The 14,847-nt window shown below is 44.3% G+C and overlaps 1 protein-coding gene across 4 annotated transcripts in view; it reads left to right on the top strand.

The window, feature by feature from the left end:
- pkn2a (protein kinase N2a) overlaps nucleotides 1–10,511 on the top strand; it is a 61,635-nt gene extending 51,124 nt beyond the window's left edge. For 3 of the 4 annotated variants that reach the window (XM_057857401.1, XM_057857400.1, XM_057857398.1), the window contains exons 14-23: nucleotides 2,106–2,242; nucleotides 2,609–2,684; nucleotides 2,939–3,030; nucleotides 3,095–3,271; nucleotides 3,496–3,558; nucleotides 4,435–4,511; nucleotides 4,572–4,714; nucleotides 4,787–4,894; nucleotides 4,983–5,063; nucleotides 9,083–10,511. In XM_057857401.1, the coding sequence (XP_057713384.1) occupies nucleotides 2,106–2,242; nucleotides 2,609–2,684; nucleotides 2,939–3,030; nucleotides 3,095–3,271; nucleotides 3,496–3,558; nucleotides 4,435–4,511; nucleotides 4,572–4,714; nucleotides 4,787–4,894; nucleotides 4,983–5,063; nucleotides 9,083–9,286 (1,158 nt within the window). In that variant the 3' untranslated portion in view covers nucleotides 9,287–10,511. The remainder of the gene's footprint in view (nucleotides 1–2,105; nucleotides 2,243–2,608; nucleotides 2,685–2,938; nucleotides 3,031–3,094; nucleotides 3,272–3,495; nucleotides 3,559–4,434; nucleotides 4,512–4,571; nucleotides 4,715–4,786; nucleotides 4,895–4,982; nucleotides 5,064–9,082) is intronic. The other variant, XM_057857399.1, reaches the window with a different exon arrangement.
- The last annotated feature ends 4,336 nt before the right edge of the window (nucleotides 10,512–14,847 follow it).

Raw genomic sequence — 14,847 nt, 5'->3', positions numbered from 1 at the left:
CCCCAGACTCTGCTTCCTTAAAAGAAGGCGTGTCGGTGGAATTGAGGAGGGCTTCGAAGTATTCTCTCCACCGACTCACGACGTCCCGAGTCGAGGTCAGCAGTACACCATCTTCACTATACACAGTGTTAATAGTGCAATGCTTTCCTCTCCTCAGACGCCGGATGGTGGACCAGAATTTCCTCGAAGCCGTCCGGAAGTCGTTTTCCATGGCCTCACCGAACTCCTCCCATGTCAGAGTTTTTGCCTCGGCGACCGCCAAAGCCGCGGTCCGCTTGGCCAGCCGGTACCCGTCAGCTGCCTCCGGAGTCCCACAGGCCAAAAAGGCCCGATAGGCCTCCTCCTTCAGCTTGACGGCATCCCTTACCGCTGGTGTCCACCAGCGGGTTCGGGGATTGCCGCCACGACAGGCACCAACCACCTTACGGCCACAGCTCCGATCGGCCGCCTCAACAACGGAGGTGCGGAACATGGCCCACTCAGACTCAATGTCCCCCACCTCCCCCGGGACAAGGGAGAAGTTCTGCCGGAGGTGGGTGTTGAAACTCTTTCTGACAGGGGATTCTGCCAGACGTTCCCAGCAGACCCTCACAATACGTTTGGGCCTGCCAGGTCTGGCCAGCAACTTTCCCCGCCATCGGAGCCAACACACCACCAGGTGGTGATCAGTTGACAGCTCCGCCCCTCTCTTCACCCGAGTGTCCAAAACATGTGGCCGCAAGTCCGATGACACGATTACAAAGTTGATCATTGAACTGCGGCCTAGGGTGTCCTGGTGCCAAGTGCACATATGGACATCCCTATGTTTGAACATGGTGTTCGTTATGGACAAACCGTGACGAGTACAGAAGTCCAATAACAGAACACCACGCGGGTTCTGATCGGGGGGGCCGTTCCTCCCAATCACGCCCCTCCAGGTCTCACTGTCATTGCCCACGTGAGCGTTGAAGTCCCCCAGTAGAACGAGGGAGTCCCCAGAGGGGGCGCTTTCCAGCACACCCTCCAAGGACTCCAAAAAGGGTGGGTATTCTGAGCTGCTGTTTGGTGCATAAGCGCAAACAACAGTCAGAACGCGTCCCCCCACCCGAAGGCGGAGGGAGGCTACCCTCTCGTCTACCGGGGAAAACCCCAACGTACAGGCACCAAGCCGGGGGGCAATAAGTATGCCCACACCTGCTCGGCGTCTCTCACCGTGGGCAACTCCAGAGTGGAAGAGAGTCCAACCCCTCTCGAGAGGATTGGTACCAGAACCCAAGCTGTGTGTGGAGGAGAGTCCGACTATATCTAGTCGGAACTTCTCTGCCTCACACACCAGCTCAGGCTCCTTCCCTGCCAGAGAGGCGACATTCCATGTCCCAATAGTTAGCTTCTGCAGCTGGGGGTTGGACCGCCAAGGCCCCCGCCTTTGGCTGCTGCCCAACTCTCTGCGCACCCGACCCCTTTGGCCCCTCCCACAGGTGGTGAGCCCATGGGAAGGTTATAAACCTTACTATGGCAATTAGCAAATGTTTGCATTTTACAGTGTTATGTTTACAAGTTATTGAGAGGCCTTTTAGTTATTGATAGGCTTGCTGCTCTATAATTGCCAGGTTAAGAAAGTTGTTTCATGGACCAAGACCACAATAGTCTCTTCTCCTGTTGCACCAAATGTTTTATCTGCTGACAAAGCACAATACCTGTTGGGTTTATGTTTGTTTTAGATCAGTGCTCATTTTTCAGGGAACACATCGTCAACGATGTTGACCGATTGATATTCATTAAAAAATTAAATATAATATCAGTTATTATATCGGTATCGGCCTTGAGGAACAGGAACTTATCGGTTTCAAAAAATGGATATCGTGCACCACCACCACCGTATAGTATTTTTGCCTCAGGGAACCTGAAATTTCTTTCACAAGAGGCAATGATTTACCACGTCGTAACCTGAAAATGACACTTGTAGAGGGGTTCGTAAGTAAAGGTAGCACCGTACTGGAACAACTGGTACGTGCGGTATGATCCTCTGCCGGGCCCTCTTGGAACGGATCGCACGTCTGTCGGCGCCGACGAACGGATCGTCGCGTAGCCTTTCCGCGGTTGAGCTCGGCCGTTCCTCCCTTCAGGACGCGCTGGCCTCGTTCGACTTCCTGAACAAAAGGAACAGCGTGGCGGCGAAGCCCGATCGGGACCCGGCGGCGGAGACGGCGCTTCGGCATCCGGACTCGGAGCTCGCGGCCTTCCCCGAAGACGCGGAGATAAGGTAGACTCGCCGACGAGCGTCTGCCGCCGCTGCCGTTTCGACATCGGGGGAGGGAGGGGAGGCGAATGTTCCGCTTTCACTCGCCTGGTTTCTGAAAACGCTCTTCACCGAAACAAATGTGGAAATCTCTAGCTAAAGCGCTTGAAATATCCGAATGGTAAGCTTCCCAGTTTAAGGACGGGAAGGCAACGAGAAGAGATGGGCACGTGAATTTTGAAGATTACAATTCACCCGAAAGTTTGCAAAGTTTCTGCAATTTCTTATCCTTCCTAACTGCCACGTCCGGTTGAACAACGGTTTAACGCCGGTACCCGTGTTCCACCCGAGATGACTTTGTAGTGAGCTGTTCTCTGGGATATTTTTCAGGGAAGAAGAGCAGTTCCACTTTAGCCTCAAAGACTTCAAATGCGTGGCGGTCCTTGGGCGCGGACACTTTGGAAAGGTCAGTGTCAACAAAACGACGAGACAAACGCTTATCTTATTCCCTAAAAGCAACCACTGGAACGACACCCGGGGCTTAAGACTCGTCTCTCCCCCCCTAAGTTTTGGGGTCCAATCTGGCCGGGACTGGAGTTTGCCACCTGACGTCCTCTTTTTTTTTTTTTTAAGAACAGTCCCAGTTATAATGTTGAGGTAGAAGGAGAATTTCTTTCCATCTTGTGCTCATCTGCTGTACGACCACTCTGTGTTTTACAGGTGTTATTAGCAGAGTATAAAAGTACAGGTGAAATGTTTGCCATCAAAGCTTTGAAGAAAGGCGACATCGTGGCTCGCGACGAAGTGGACAGGTAACGACCCGACGATCGCGTTCGGGTGCCGTCGACGGACGTCCAATTCCCCTCCGTGTTCTAGTCTGATGTGCGAGAAGCGGATCTTCGAGACGGTGAACAGCGTGCGCCACCCGTTCCTGGTCAATTTATTTGCCTGCTTCCAGACGCGCGAGCACGTATGTTTTGTCATGGAGTACGCGGCGGGAGGCGACCTCATGATGCACATCCACGCCGACGTCTTCTCTGAGCCGCGGGCCACGTAAGTGCGAAATGTCGCGTCGCCGCTCTGCCGTCCGGCGTGTCCCAACTTGAAATTCACAGTGAAGCCGTGTCAAACGGGATGGCCAACAAAATTGTCATTTCCCATTTGATAGACAAGTTGGCATTTGAAATGAGAACTGACAATACAAAATCCTTATTTTTTGAATGTAGTTTCATGTGAATTGAACTGATTGAGACTGTTTATTATTTTTTTCCCCCCAGATTTTATGCCGCTTGCGTCGTGTTGGGATTACAATATTTACACGACCACAAAATTGTGTACAGGTGGGTGAGTGCTTTGGGGAACTACTATTTTGAATGTCCCGTTCTGCGGTATCATTTGCGTGCGTGCGTGCGTGCGTGCGTGCGTGCGTGGAAGACGGACCCCCTTATATTGGTTAGCTGCGTGGCAATTTCTATTTCCCTACCAGTGGCATTCCATTTCCAGCCCGTCAACTCTTTTGAAAGTAAGGCGTGAGAGCAAAACCTATGCGAAATGACGGGGGCGGACGGGCCACTGTTTGCAGCGAGCGCGCATTTGCTCGATGTCTGCCGCCGGCCGGGACGGTGGAGATCCACACACGTGCCCGCTATGTTAAAGGTGAATAGGCAAAATGTCATTCCATATCTAAAATTGCAATCATTTTGGGGACTGGAAATGGAGCTTATTCCCAATCCCTAAGTACTGCTAAACGGACTATAAGTCAACACGTAGTTTTGCGTCCCTGTTCTTTTCCTGGTTGTGCTGGGCCTGCGACTAATATGTTTGACAACAGACAGGGCCCTCTATTTCTGGACTGGCTCAGATGTCATACTGAATGGATCTGCTAGTGATTTGGAGTGAAATTTCCATTTCTTTTTGTGCTTAGTTATCTCAGTCACTGTAAAAATGGCCCGTTAACAGACGGCCTGTTTTGAATTTCTATCATGTAAAGTATCTGTTCTTGTTTTCTGTTGAGATCAAATTCCCCCACAAGATACAGCTTTTACTCAGGGCAAGTCTACATTGTGCATTTTTTTGGGCCGGTGCGACATATTCTCAGGTGCGATTTGTTGTCTGGAAAAAATGCACAAAATGTTGCATTATACTGAAGAAAGTGCGGTGGGTACTTGTGTCATCCGATGTTCCAAAAGAAATGGATGAGACATTTTGTTTGGCAGAGACTTGAAGCTGGATAACTTGCTCCTGGACACGGAAGGATATGTGAAGATTGCAGACTTTGGCCTTTGCAAAGAAGGTAAAATGAAAGCGACGGCGTTTGGCTAAGTTGCATTACTATTGTCGGTGTGGTTTGGAGGGATGGGCTTCAGGGACAGAACCAGCACTTTCTGCGGCACGCCGGAGTTTTTGGCCCCCGAGGTCTTGACGGAAACGTCGTACACCCGCGCCGTGGACTGGTGGGGGCTCGGAGTGCTCATTTTTGAGATGCTCGTCGGGGAGGTGAGTGCCTTTTTCTCAGGCAGGCCGCCCGCCTCTCCTCGCGAACGCCGACTTAGCGTACGTCCTTCGCAGTCGCCCTTCCCCGGCGACGACGAGGAAGAGGTGTTCGACAGCATCGTCAACGACGAAGTGCGCTACCCGAGATTCCTCTCCACGGAAGCCATCTCCGTCATGAGGAGGGTACGTCCGTAGCGAAGCCCGCCGCCGTCCGGCCGCTCCCAACGCCGGCTTTTGCTGACGTTCCTTCTTCCTTCGGCCGCCCGTCCAGCTTTTGAGAAGAAGCCCCGAGCGCCGTTTGGGCGCGGGAGAACAGGATGCAGAGGAGGTCAAAAAACACTTGTTCTTCAGGGTGAGGAATTCTGTTCTTTTCCTGTGTGCTCAAAATGCCTAGTCTCTACTGGAGAATTGTTTGCACTCAGTTTGTGTTATTGATGAGATTGGAGGCTACCTACTGTATACAAAATGTAATTATGAAAAAATCTACAATAGTGGTCAAAGTTACAAGATAGATCGATGGATGAATGAAAATAACAAATTGGAACAAAATGGAGCTATACCAGTGTAGCATCCCAGTTAAAAAGTTCCAAACCATCACTTAGAGAGAGCATCTTTTATTTCCATCCTTGATGTAAACTACTTTGAGCGCAATAACTATAAATATATATGTATATGACCTTTTAACCTTGCATAGTATTTTTTTAAAAATATATACACATGAAAATAGGCCATTAAGTTATTTCAAACAACACTTAACACTTATAGGATCATTGTTGACGAAGCACCATTATTTAGTAGGGCAACAGTACCCTCTAGTGTTAGCGAAAATTAGCAGAGAGAACGGATCTTTCATTTAGCGGAATACAGTGGCGTCTTGACATAAAATCGCTTCGACGCACCATCTTTTCGACAGCCGACGTCAAATTTGACACGCCATTTGTTTCTACATCCGACGAAATGCTCAAAATACGACGATTCGTGAAAGCGTCGCACTTTCATTGTTTTCCCGCAAGACTGACTGATGCACGGTGGATTTTCTTGTGAGAGAAATCAACATGACATGGGTTCCAAGAATGTTAAAGCTGGTGATGAGAAAAGAAAAAAGGTGAGGCTTACCACTGAAATGAAAATGGAATGATGGAATGATATGAGCGTGGGGTGCACACCCATGAACTGCTTCACAATACTCCGACGACCTCTGTCCGCCAGTCCATACGTTAAGGTGAGAATTATTATTCTGGTGCCATCACCAAAGAGATCACCAACTTTGTCAGGTTTTAAATCATTTCATTCAGAACTTGTGCAACAAAACCCGCGTCCCCAATTGATAGCAACAATAAGACGTGAAAAGAGAAACCCAACTGCACTCTCTCACTCTGCCGTCAGCCCCGCGGTGCGTTCAGGTACACTAGGCAAAACACATAATGTGTTTGTGTTGCTCTTGTAAGTTGTAATTGCTTTTTGCAATAGTAACAGCAGTATCTCTTAAGGATTTTGTAAAAAAGCACTGAGCTGGTGTGACTAGAAGAATGGATATCACTGCAGATAGTCCTTTTAGAACAATAATGATGCCTGTCCCGAATTAGACCAAAACTTTCTCTTCATCAACGCGTTGCCTTCTTATTTTCTTTCTATGAAAACGTAGGTCTTAGCTTTCTTTAGGTGGCCAAAATATGCCTGATCATAAAAACAGCAAATTGCAAATCGCCGCCAGGGAGATCCAAAACACTAACATGCAAACAACCTGGCATTTAGTGTAGATTTTTGGGCTGTGGAACGAATGAATGGAATTATAATGTATTCTTATGGGAAATTCCTGCTCCACATACAAACATTTCGACTTACAAACAAGGTCTTGGAACAAATTACTGTAATTCGTATGTAGATGTACCACTGTATAATGAACAGGGCCGCGCACAGACCGATGGAGGGGCAGGTGCCTTTAGCAGCCACGTTCACTTCCTTTCCTTACGAGGCAGTCTGAATAATGAAATCTTCCATTTCAAAAATCAGATTCCCCGCTGGCTTGTATTTTTTAAGATTTCTTCATTTATTTCTCAATATTGTTGTGAAAAGAGAACACTTAACAAGGGGGATCAGCAGGAACAATCCAAAAATCTAAATTTCACCACAAAATACGTGGTCATGGAATTACAAAATGATCACGTTAAGATTCATACAAACGCTGGAATGACAGAAAATGGGAAAAAAAGGGACAGATTGCAAATATTAGATTAAAATGAGAACTTAAAGATGTGTACCTTTCTAGATAAAGTGAAGAGAATGGACAAATATGGTTGCCTAGTAGAGACACACGGATCGAAATAGCCACAGAGGGGGATTGAATTATTAAAGTGGGAAAAATTAAGAGAAAATGATGTTTTTTTTTTTTAAATCCCCACAATAAACCTGGTGTAATAATTTTCACTATTTGCTCAAACACGGTTCATAACGGTCAGACCGTTTGTTTCCAACTGCCAGATGTCCTCGGACTCCTCGCCACATGCCCAGGTGAAAGGGGAACAACTGGGTTATGCGCCGGCTTAGCGGCACACAGACGCCTTTTTTTTTAAGGTGTTTAAGTAAAGTACTCGTGGCGTGTCCGCACAGTCGGCCAGCACACACAAGGACCAAAATTTAAAAAAAAAAAAAAAAAAAAAAAAAAAAGCCCGGTCAAAAGGGGCACTTTGGGCATGTAGGGCCAGGTACACAAGCACCCTCTGCACGTGCTTGATAATGAACATATTTACAAGCCAAAATCTTCTACACAAACCTTGTTCCTTTCAAAACCAGGGGCCGGGAACTTTCAGTAGCTTTGAATACTGTATTAGTTGTGCTTATTACGGCGACGCTTCATTGTCTCCCTTTTGTCAACGCACCGTTATTATTTTGTAAACCTGTCCTGTTCAGCTGTTTGACACGGAGAATAGAAGTCTAAGTTGGTCTGAACAGTTTTAATGTTTCACACTGAGAGTATGAAATACTCCCCTTGTGATCATTCAACATACGTCATTTATTATGACAAAGCAGCGAACAGGAAGGGCTTACGGGGGAACAGAAGAAAAGAAACACAAACAAGAAATACATTGAACGCCTACACTAACTATGAATATGTTGGCGCTTTCGTCAGCTAGATGTATTTCCGATCGACACCATGTGGGGGGCCTGTTGACCAGGAAAAGAAGGGGAGGTGGGTGAGTCTATAAGCTAAGTGATTGGGAGGAGCGGAGTGTAAACAAATCTGCTCTGTGATCTAGAAACCAGTAATCGTGTGAATCCCTTGTGAGTGTGAGCCCGTCGGCGACCGACCCTACGCCGCCCCATCGCCAATCCCGGTACCGCCCCCACCCCCCGAGCGCGCCCAATCACATCCAGCCACGTGTGACACGCGACAGCCACACAGACGAACGGTGACGCCGCGGCCCCCACCCGAGCCAGGGGAGGGAGGTGGGGGCCCGGCGCAGCCCAGCCCATCCCATCCCATCCCTCCTCCCGCAGCCCAGCAAAGGAGCCATCGTCACCCCTCCCCGGGATCCAGGGCGGTCCCCCGGGCCACGCGCGCCCCTATCAAGCAGCCTTCAGGGATGGGAAGAGGGGACGCACCGCCAAGGCGTGGCCCTGTCCGCCAGAGCCACAGGCCGCACCGCACGGCGGGAGAAGTACCTTTTCTGATGACTTCCTTTTTCTTTACAGAAGTCCCAAGGATTTGCGGCAATTTGCCTTCCTTTACCCTTCAAAAAAAACTTGTGAATGCTGAAAAAATGGAAATCCATAACAAACCCATAAAACTATGAACAAGGTCATTTACAACTGCTGTAAGTTTGAAACAAAGTGAGGTATGTTAACAAGTGCTCCGAATCCCAAAACAGATGGCTGGCTGGATGAAACAAAAGACATGTTGTTGTCTAAATCCCAAAATAGATGAATGGGTGGATGCTGCTATAGAAGGCAGTGATATTTCAGACGCAGGGTGGGGGAGCATTTATTTGATTGGTCTAATTCCAAACATCCATCAATTCAGTTGATGAAACATTTCGTTTGCTCGCTCCCTGCTCTTTGAGTCTTACTTTCTAGTCTAGGCCGTTAGCTCAGCGTTACTCCGATGAGTCCAAAGAAGTGCCGAGCGCAATAGTGGACTTCACCCGAATTTGGAAATTGAAACCCGACCCGACCATGATTTTGACTGCTCATCACCGTATCTGAATGATGTGTGTGACTTTTACCCCCCAAAATGCTGCTGACCTTAGCTAACTTTTATGATGCATTGTGTTCTTATACTCGTCACGCAGAGGAAATTTGGACGTAGGAACTCTAAATATGGCTTAAAGTGTCTAACGATTCGCTCTCTCTCTGCTCTGACTTTGCGTCCAGAACGTGGACTGGAACGGTTTGCTGTCCAAGAAAGTCAAGCCCCCTTTCGTGCCCACCATCCTGGGCGCCAACGACGTCAGCAACTTTGACGAGGAATTCACCTCGGAGGCGCCCGTCCTGACTCCGCCGAGGGAGCCGCGGGCGCTCAGTTCGGACGAGCAGAACATGTTTTCCGATTTCGATTACATCGCCGACTGGTGTTAGCGGCGAGACTCTTCTGGAGAAAATGTCGGATAGAGGGAGGCATCTGATCTGACACGCCGCGCTTTCATGTATAAAAAGCCATCAATCGTGAAGTTTTTTTGAAACGGACTTGTCGGAGAAACGAATGGAGGGAGGGAGCGTGCCGTCTGACCGCAGAGAATGTTTTTCAGACAGACGCAGAGATCCGATATTCGTCGGCACGTATTCATTGTTTTGAATGTGTACAGTATTTTCTTCAGTGGTATATTTTATATATTGAAGTGTGTTTGTGTTCAAGGCTCAAAAACTGTCAAATTCTAAAAAGTTTTCAAAGCACCACTGGAGCCCACCATTGTATCTTGCTTGACTACTACTTTTTAAAAGGGTATACCTATCCCCCCCGTTCATATCAGCTCACATATGAATTGATTGGTGTTATAACACGTACTGTTAAAAAGAGCTTTGAATTCTTTAACCCAAGCTTGAGATTAAGAATTCAAATATTTGAAAATATCCAAACCAGTGTTTCTCAAACAGGTCACATTTAATTCAAAAGTGCAAGTGTTGCCTGCCTGGGTAGAAGGCTGGGATTTTATTCAACAAAGGCTTCATTACAGCAATAGGTGTCCTCATTTTAGCGTTCCAAAATTGCTTTCTGTCAAAGAATGGCAACCGCCTCTCATTTATGGCCTCATGTGTTTCATGGGTAGAGGAGGGCGGGGGAAGAGAGTTTCCCCAGCCCAAAAGCTTTGCCAACCCCTGCTTAAGGTTGGCAGAGTTCTTTCTTGTAACCTCATATCCACGGCACCAAATTTGCGTTAAGTTAAAGACTATTCTTCACCAACACCGATGAATTGAAATCCTTTGACGAGTTCACCTGTTCAAATACGGTATGGGGAAGCATTTCATAACAATATTTCTAGAGTGCTGGACAGTGTATAATAGAATCCAATATGCGTAATGTATGTACACAATCTGAAAGCACTCATTTTATCGTTGGACTCAGACAATTTTTGCCACCTCCGAGCGGAAACAGATTGTAGTTTTTTTTTTTTTTTTTTTCTCCTTTCTAAAAAACTCCTTACTTGTTCATGTTACCCAAAAGGACACACAAGATGAGTGGATGGTATGGTACAAGAATATATATTCATTAAGGACCCTTGCTCTTCAATTTGGTTAAAGAAGATCATTTTTGCAATCATTTTGTCACCTGTCATGAATGCACAAATTAAATGTAATAGTGGAATGATGCGTATATTACAGCGTATGAGTCTTGTGTACATGGCCTCATTTCAAATGTAAGAGGTTAGAGATTCGCCTTACATAATGAATTGAAAGTGGATGTAAGCCAAAGTTCAACGGCTTTTGATGACATTTTGCTTGGAAGTTAGGCTTATTTAAAGTTGGATGTTTCACCACCACCAGTGGATCTAATCCATTGGTGAAAGTGGCTAGAATTTTTTGCCAGAACTCCCTGACAAAGGGCGCCGTGCAGCCGGAATTAAAATTTTTTTTGAGGAGCGGGTAGGGAACCTCCTAAAACCATTGAAACGCAAAGAAAACTGCTTTTCCCGCGGTTATGACAATGAAACAACAGGTCTTACACATGCGTTAAGCTACTGCATTACTTTAACACAATTGTAACAAGGCATACGTGAGAAACTGATTTTGGTTCAAAATTTTATTAAGATGACATACACATAACGTGGTGTCCTAAATATCCTGGCAGGCTGAATGACAACTGGCATTTAGATTGAGCAGTCTGTCTTGATTTGCAGTCTCGGGGATTTTTATCGCTTCTTCATGTGCTGTGGAGTCCCTGTGTTCCTTCATTTTTTTGCCAAGTGAATTAAGCTGGGCTTCCCTCGATTAGCAATACTGGGTCTCCCTTTGGATGCTTGGAGACCCAGTTGCTTTACATGAAGACAGGAGGTGCAGACTATACTGCATACCCATTTAGAGGTTAGAAAAAAAGGAATTCTTATTACATGGCGTCTATAAAATGCGCCAAACACTCAACTTGCGATGCATCCTTGGAGCATTAAAATAGATTACTCTTCTTTGTAGTGACCATGTTTTGTTGTTTTTTTTTAATCCCACATTAAGACCTCCCGATGCACTTGAACGCAGCGTATCTCACCGAGGTAATTCGCGGAAGTATCAACTCATTTGCCAATCACAGCCAAATTTACATGCATAAATACATATACATAAAAGAGCCATGTGCAATATGTGTATATGCAGTTAATAGAGTAATATGACCATACAAAATAGGTGCATTCCGTAGATTATGCTATGTAGATTTAAAACTTTTTTTTTTTTTTTTTTTTAACCGATGAAATTTATACTGGGGCAATGCAGATCCATATTGAGGCACGTGGCCCAGTGAAATGTGACTGGCGACGCCCATGGTTGGTGCTAGGTTATACTGTAGTAGTTTCCCCCCCCCCAATTATTTTTAATATTCGTGGGTTTTCTTGGGGTGGGGGAGGGGAGATTCCTATGGGGAGAGCTTTGTCTCAAAAATATTCTCACAAATACATTCGCGATTCACACATATTTTTTGTAGATGCACAAATATATCCAAGATTTTCACATGTATTTTCGAGATCCACAAATATATTCGTGAGTTTCACATGCGTTTTTGTAATCCACAAATATATCCGTGAGTGTTTTTTTATGTTGTGCGTGCACTCATCATGAATTATTGTTTGCAAACATTCGAATTGTATTTGTGAATCGGCGGCCGCGTGGATTTTTTTTGAGACAAACATAACAAGAAACGGTCAAATTTTCACATACAAGCGCATTCGCGATTCACACGTGTTTTTCAAATTCACAAATACGTCCGCAATTCTCACAAATACATTAGTCATTTTCACATATGTTTTTCAGATCCACGTCCGCGTTTTCCACATGTAATTTTCAAATCCACAAATACTTCCGCAAATTTCACGTGTTTTTTTAAATGATGTGCGTGCAATTATCATGACTTGACATTTTTTAAGTATTCAATTTTGCTCGTGAATTGTTGGAGCTGTTTTTAAACAGCGAAAACGCGCATTTATTTTTGAGACAAACGTCACTCGATGTCTGACCAAGATTTTCTCACACACAAGCCGACAATTTTCACGTGTCTCAAAACACCTCAACTTCCACCCGATAGGTGGCAGTATTGAGCGCATAGAAAGGTCAAACGTACCCATCAAAAAAGATCACATACTGACACCTAGCGGGTGCCATTACACCGGGAAACAGATAAACAGGTGTCTTGGGTCCGTTGGCTATTCGTTTTTCCTTCTAATGTTGGAAAACAAGTCCAATTTTTATGTGTGTTAACAAAAAAAAAAAAAAAAAAAAGAGAAATGAATCATCTCCCGTTTCCCAATTAAAAACTGCTAATTCAATAACGGAAACGAGCCTTAATCCATCTTTCCAATAACTGTTTTTTTTGTTTGTTTTTTTTTTAAACTGAAGTCGGGAAAAAAAAAAACAGATGGAAGAATCAACAATACAAACCAAAAACACAACAACAAAAACACAAATATGGCAGGGGCATAAACATTTCAAACATTACAAATCAGAGGGGAAAAAAACAAAACAATGAATAATGCTGTAATCAATTAGTCACAAAGTTTTTCACAAATATTGTTTTTTCCGCTTTTAGATGAGATTTAAAAAAAAAAAACAGATTAATGTAGCACACACTCTCATTATGAAAGTGAATTATTTGATTTAAAAAAAAAAAAACAGATTTACAGTATATAGCACACACTCTCGTTATGAAAGCGATAAAAAAAAAAAAACTTGCTAAATATACATTTGTGGAGGTAGAATTTTGATAGCAAAATGAGAAGATTAATAATACAACCACTCATTCTTGCGATTCTTATAGAGACAAAAAAATGACATTTTCCCATTTGAGTTTGAAGTCCACATGTATGTTCCTGATGATGAACTTGCAATGTTCTTTCCAAAATTTATTGGAAAAAGAGCAGGTACAAAAAAGGTGCTGAACTGTCTCTGGATGATTTCCACAGAAAAAAAAAAAGTTCGTCTCAATGTCCCGCTTGATTGTATCTATGGATAATTTTGAAAGCGACTTCTTTGACCTTACTTGTCAACGGAAACATATTGGGGATAGTCCATACCTTAGACCAAATGATATATCCAACAAATTGATTCCAAAAAGACTGAAGATATGGTGTGGATCTAATCTCATTCTGAAATAGAGATCGAGTGTATCTATTCGACTTTTTGTAATGTAGTTAACATAATTTACCCACACTTGAATTTAGTATATTTGGAGGAGATAAAGTTTGAAATGGCATGCTTACATTTCTGCACAGCATAATGAATCCTGAAGGAATCACATCATAAACAATAGCATATTGCTGAGATCTAACTGGTAACTGAAAATAATTTAAAAAATACTCCGCGTAAGACATCAGGTGCCTGGTGCAATTAAAAAGTTGTGACACAAAAATGATTTTCTTCTGCATCTAATTGTCCAAGAATAAAGATTTGTTTTTGTAAAGAATTCAATGAGCCATGACCCGGAAGACGATGCCTTGTTGAAGAATACCTTTTTTCCGGGTCAAGGCTTATCGTAAAAGCGAACTCGTAGGAAAACAAATATTGAAGGATATAGATATAGAAGGAAAAACAAACGGGCAAAAGGTACACGAACCGTCTTGATAGTTCTTGAAGTTTGGGAATCATACCTTTATAGTGTAAGCGTTGAATACTGCCACCTATCGTGTGGAAGCGGAGGTGTTTTGAGACATGTGAAAATTGTCGGCTTGTGTGTGAGAAAATCTTGGTCCAACATCGAGTGACGTTTGTCTCAAAAATAAATGCGCGTGTTCGCTGTTAAAAAACACAGATCCAACAATTCACAAGCAAAATTGAATACTTAAAAAATGTCAAGTCATGATAATTGCAAGCACATCATTAAAAAACGTGAAATTTGCGGAAGTATTTGTGGATTTGAAAAATACATGTGGAAAACGTGGACGTATTTGTGGATCTGAAAAACACATGTGAAAATGACTAATGTATTTGTGAGAATCGCTGATGTATTTGTGAATTTGAAAACACGTGTGAATCGCGAATACGCTTGTGTGTGAAAAATTGACCGTCTCTTGTTATGTTTGTCTCAAAAATGAATGCACGCGGCCGCCGATTCACAAATACAATTCGAATGTTTGCAAACAATAATTCATGATGAGTGCACGCACAACATAAAAAAACCCACATAAAACTTATGGATATATTTGTGGATTACAAAAACACGTGAAACTCACGAATATATTTGTAGATCTCGAAACTACATGTGAAAATCTTGGATATATTTGTGCATCTACAAAAAATATGTGTGAATCGCGGATGTATTTGTGAGAATATTTTTGAGACAAATCTCTCCCCATAGATTCCGGCCTCCTAAAAGCTCCATTCCAGGAGGTGTCGCTAATGCACCTTTGTTTTAGTTTTCCACCGCTCGCTCACAAACAAACTTAGAAAAGGAAAGGAAAGCATAGATTCCGGCCTCCTAAAAGCTCCATTCCAGGAGGTGTCGCTAA

This window comes from Corythoichthys intestinalis, chromosome 14 (genome assembly GCF_030265065.1).
Source record: "Corythoichthys intestinalis isolate RoL2023-P3 chromosome 14, ASM3026506v1, whole genome shotgun sequence".
Taxonomy (NCBI): domain Eukaryota; kingdom Metazoa; phylum Chordata; class Actinopteri; order Syngnathiformes; family Syngnathidae; genus Corythoichthys; species Corythoichthys intestinalis.
This window is presented reverse-complemented; position numbering and strand designations above follow the sequence as displayed.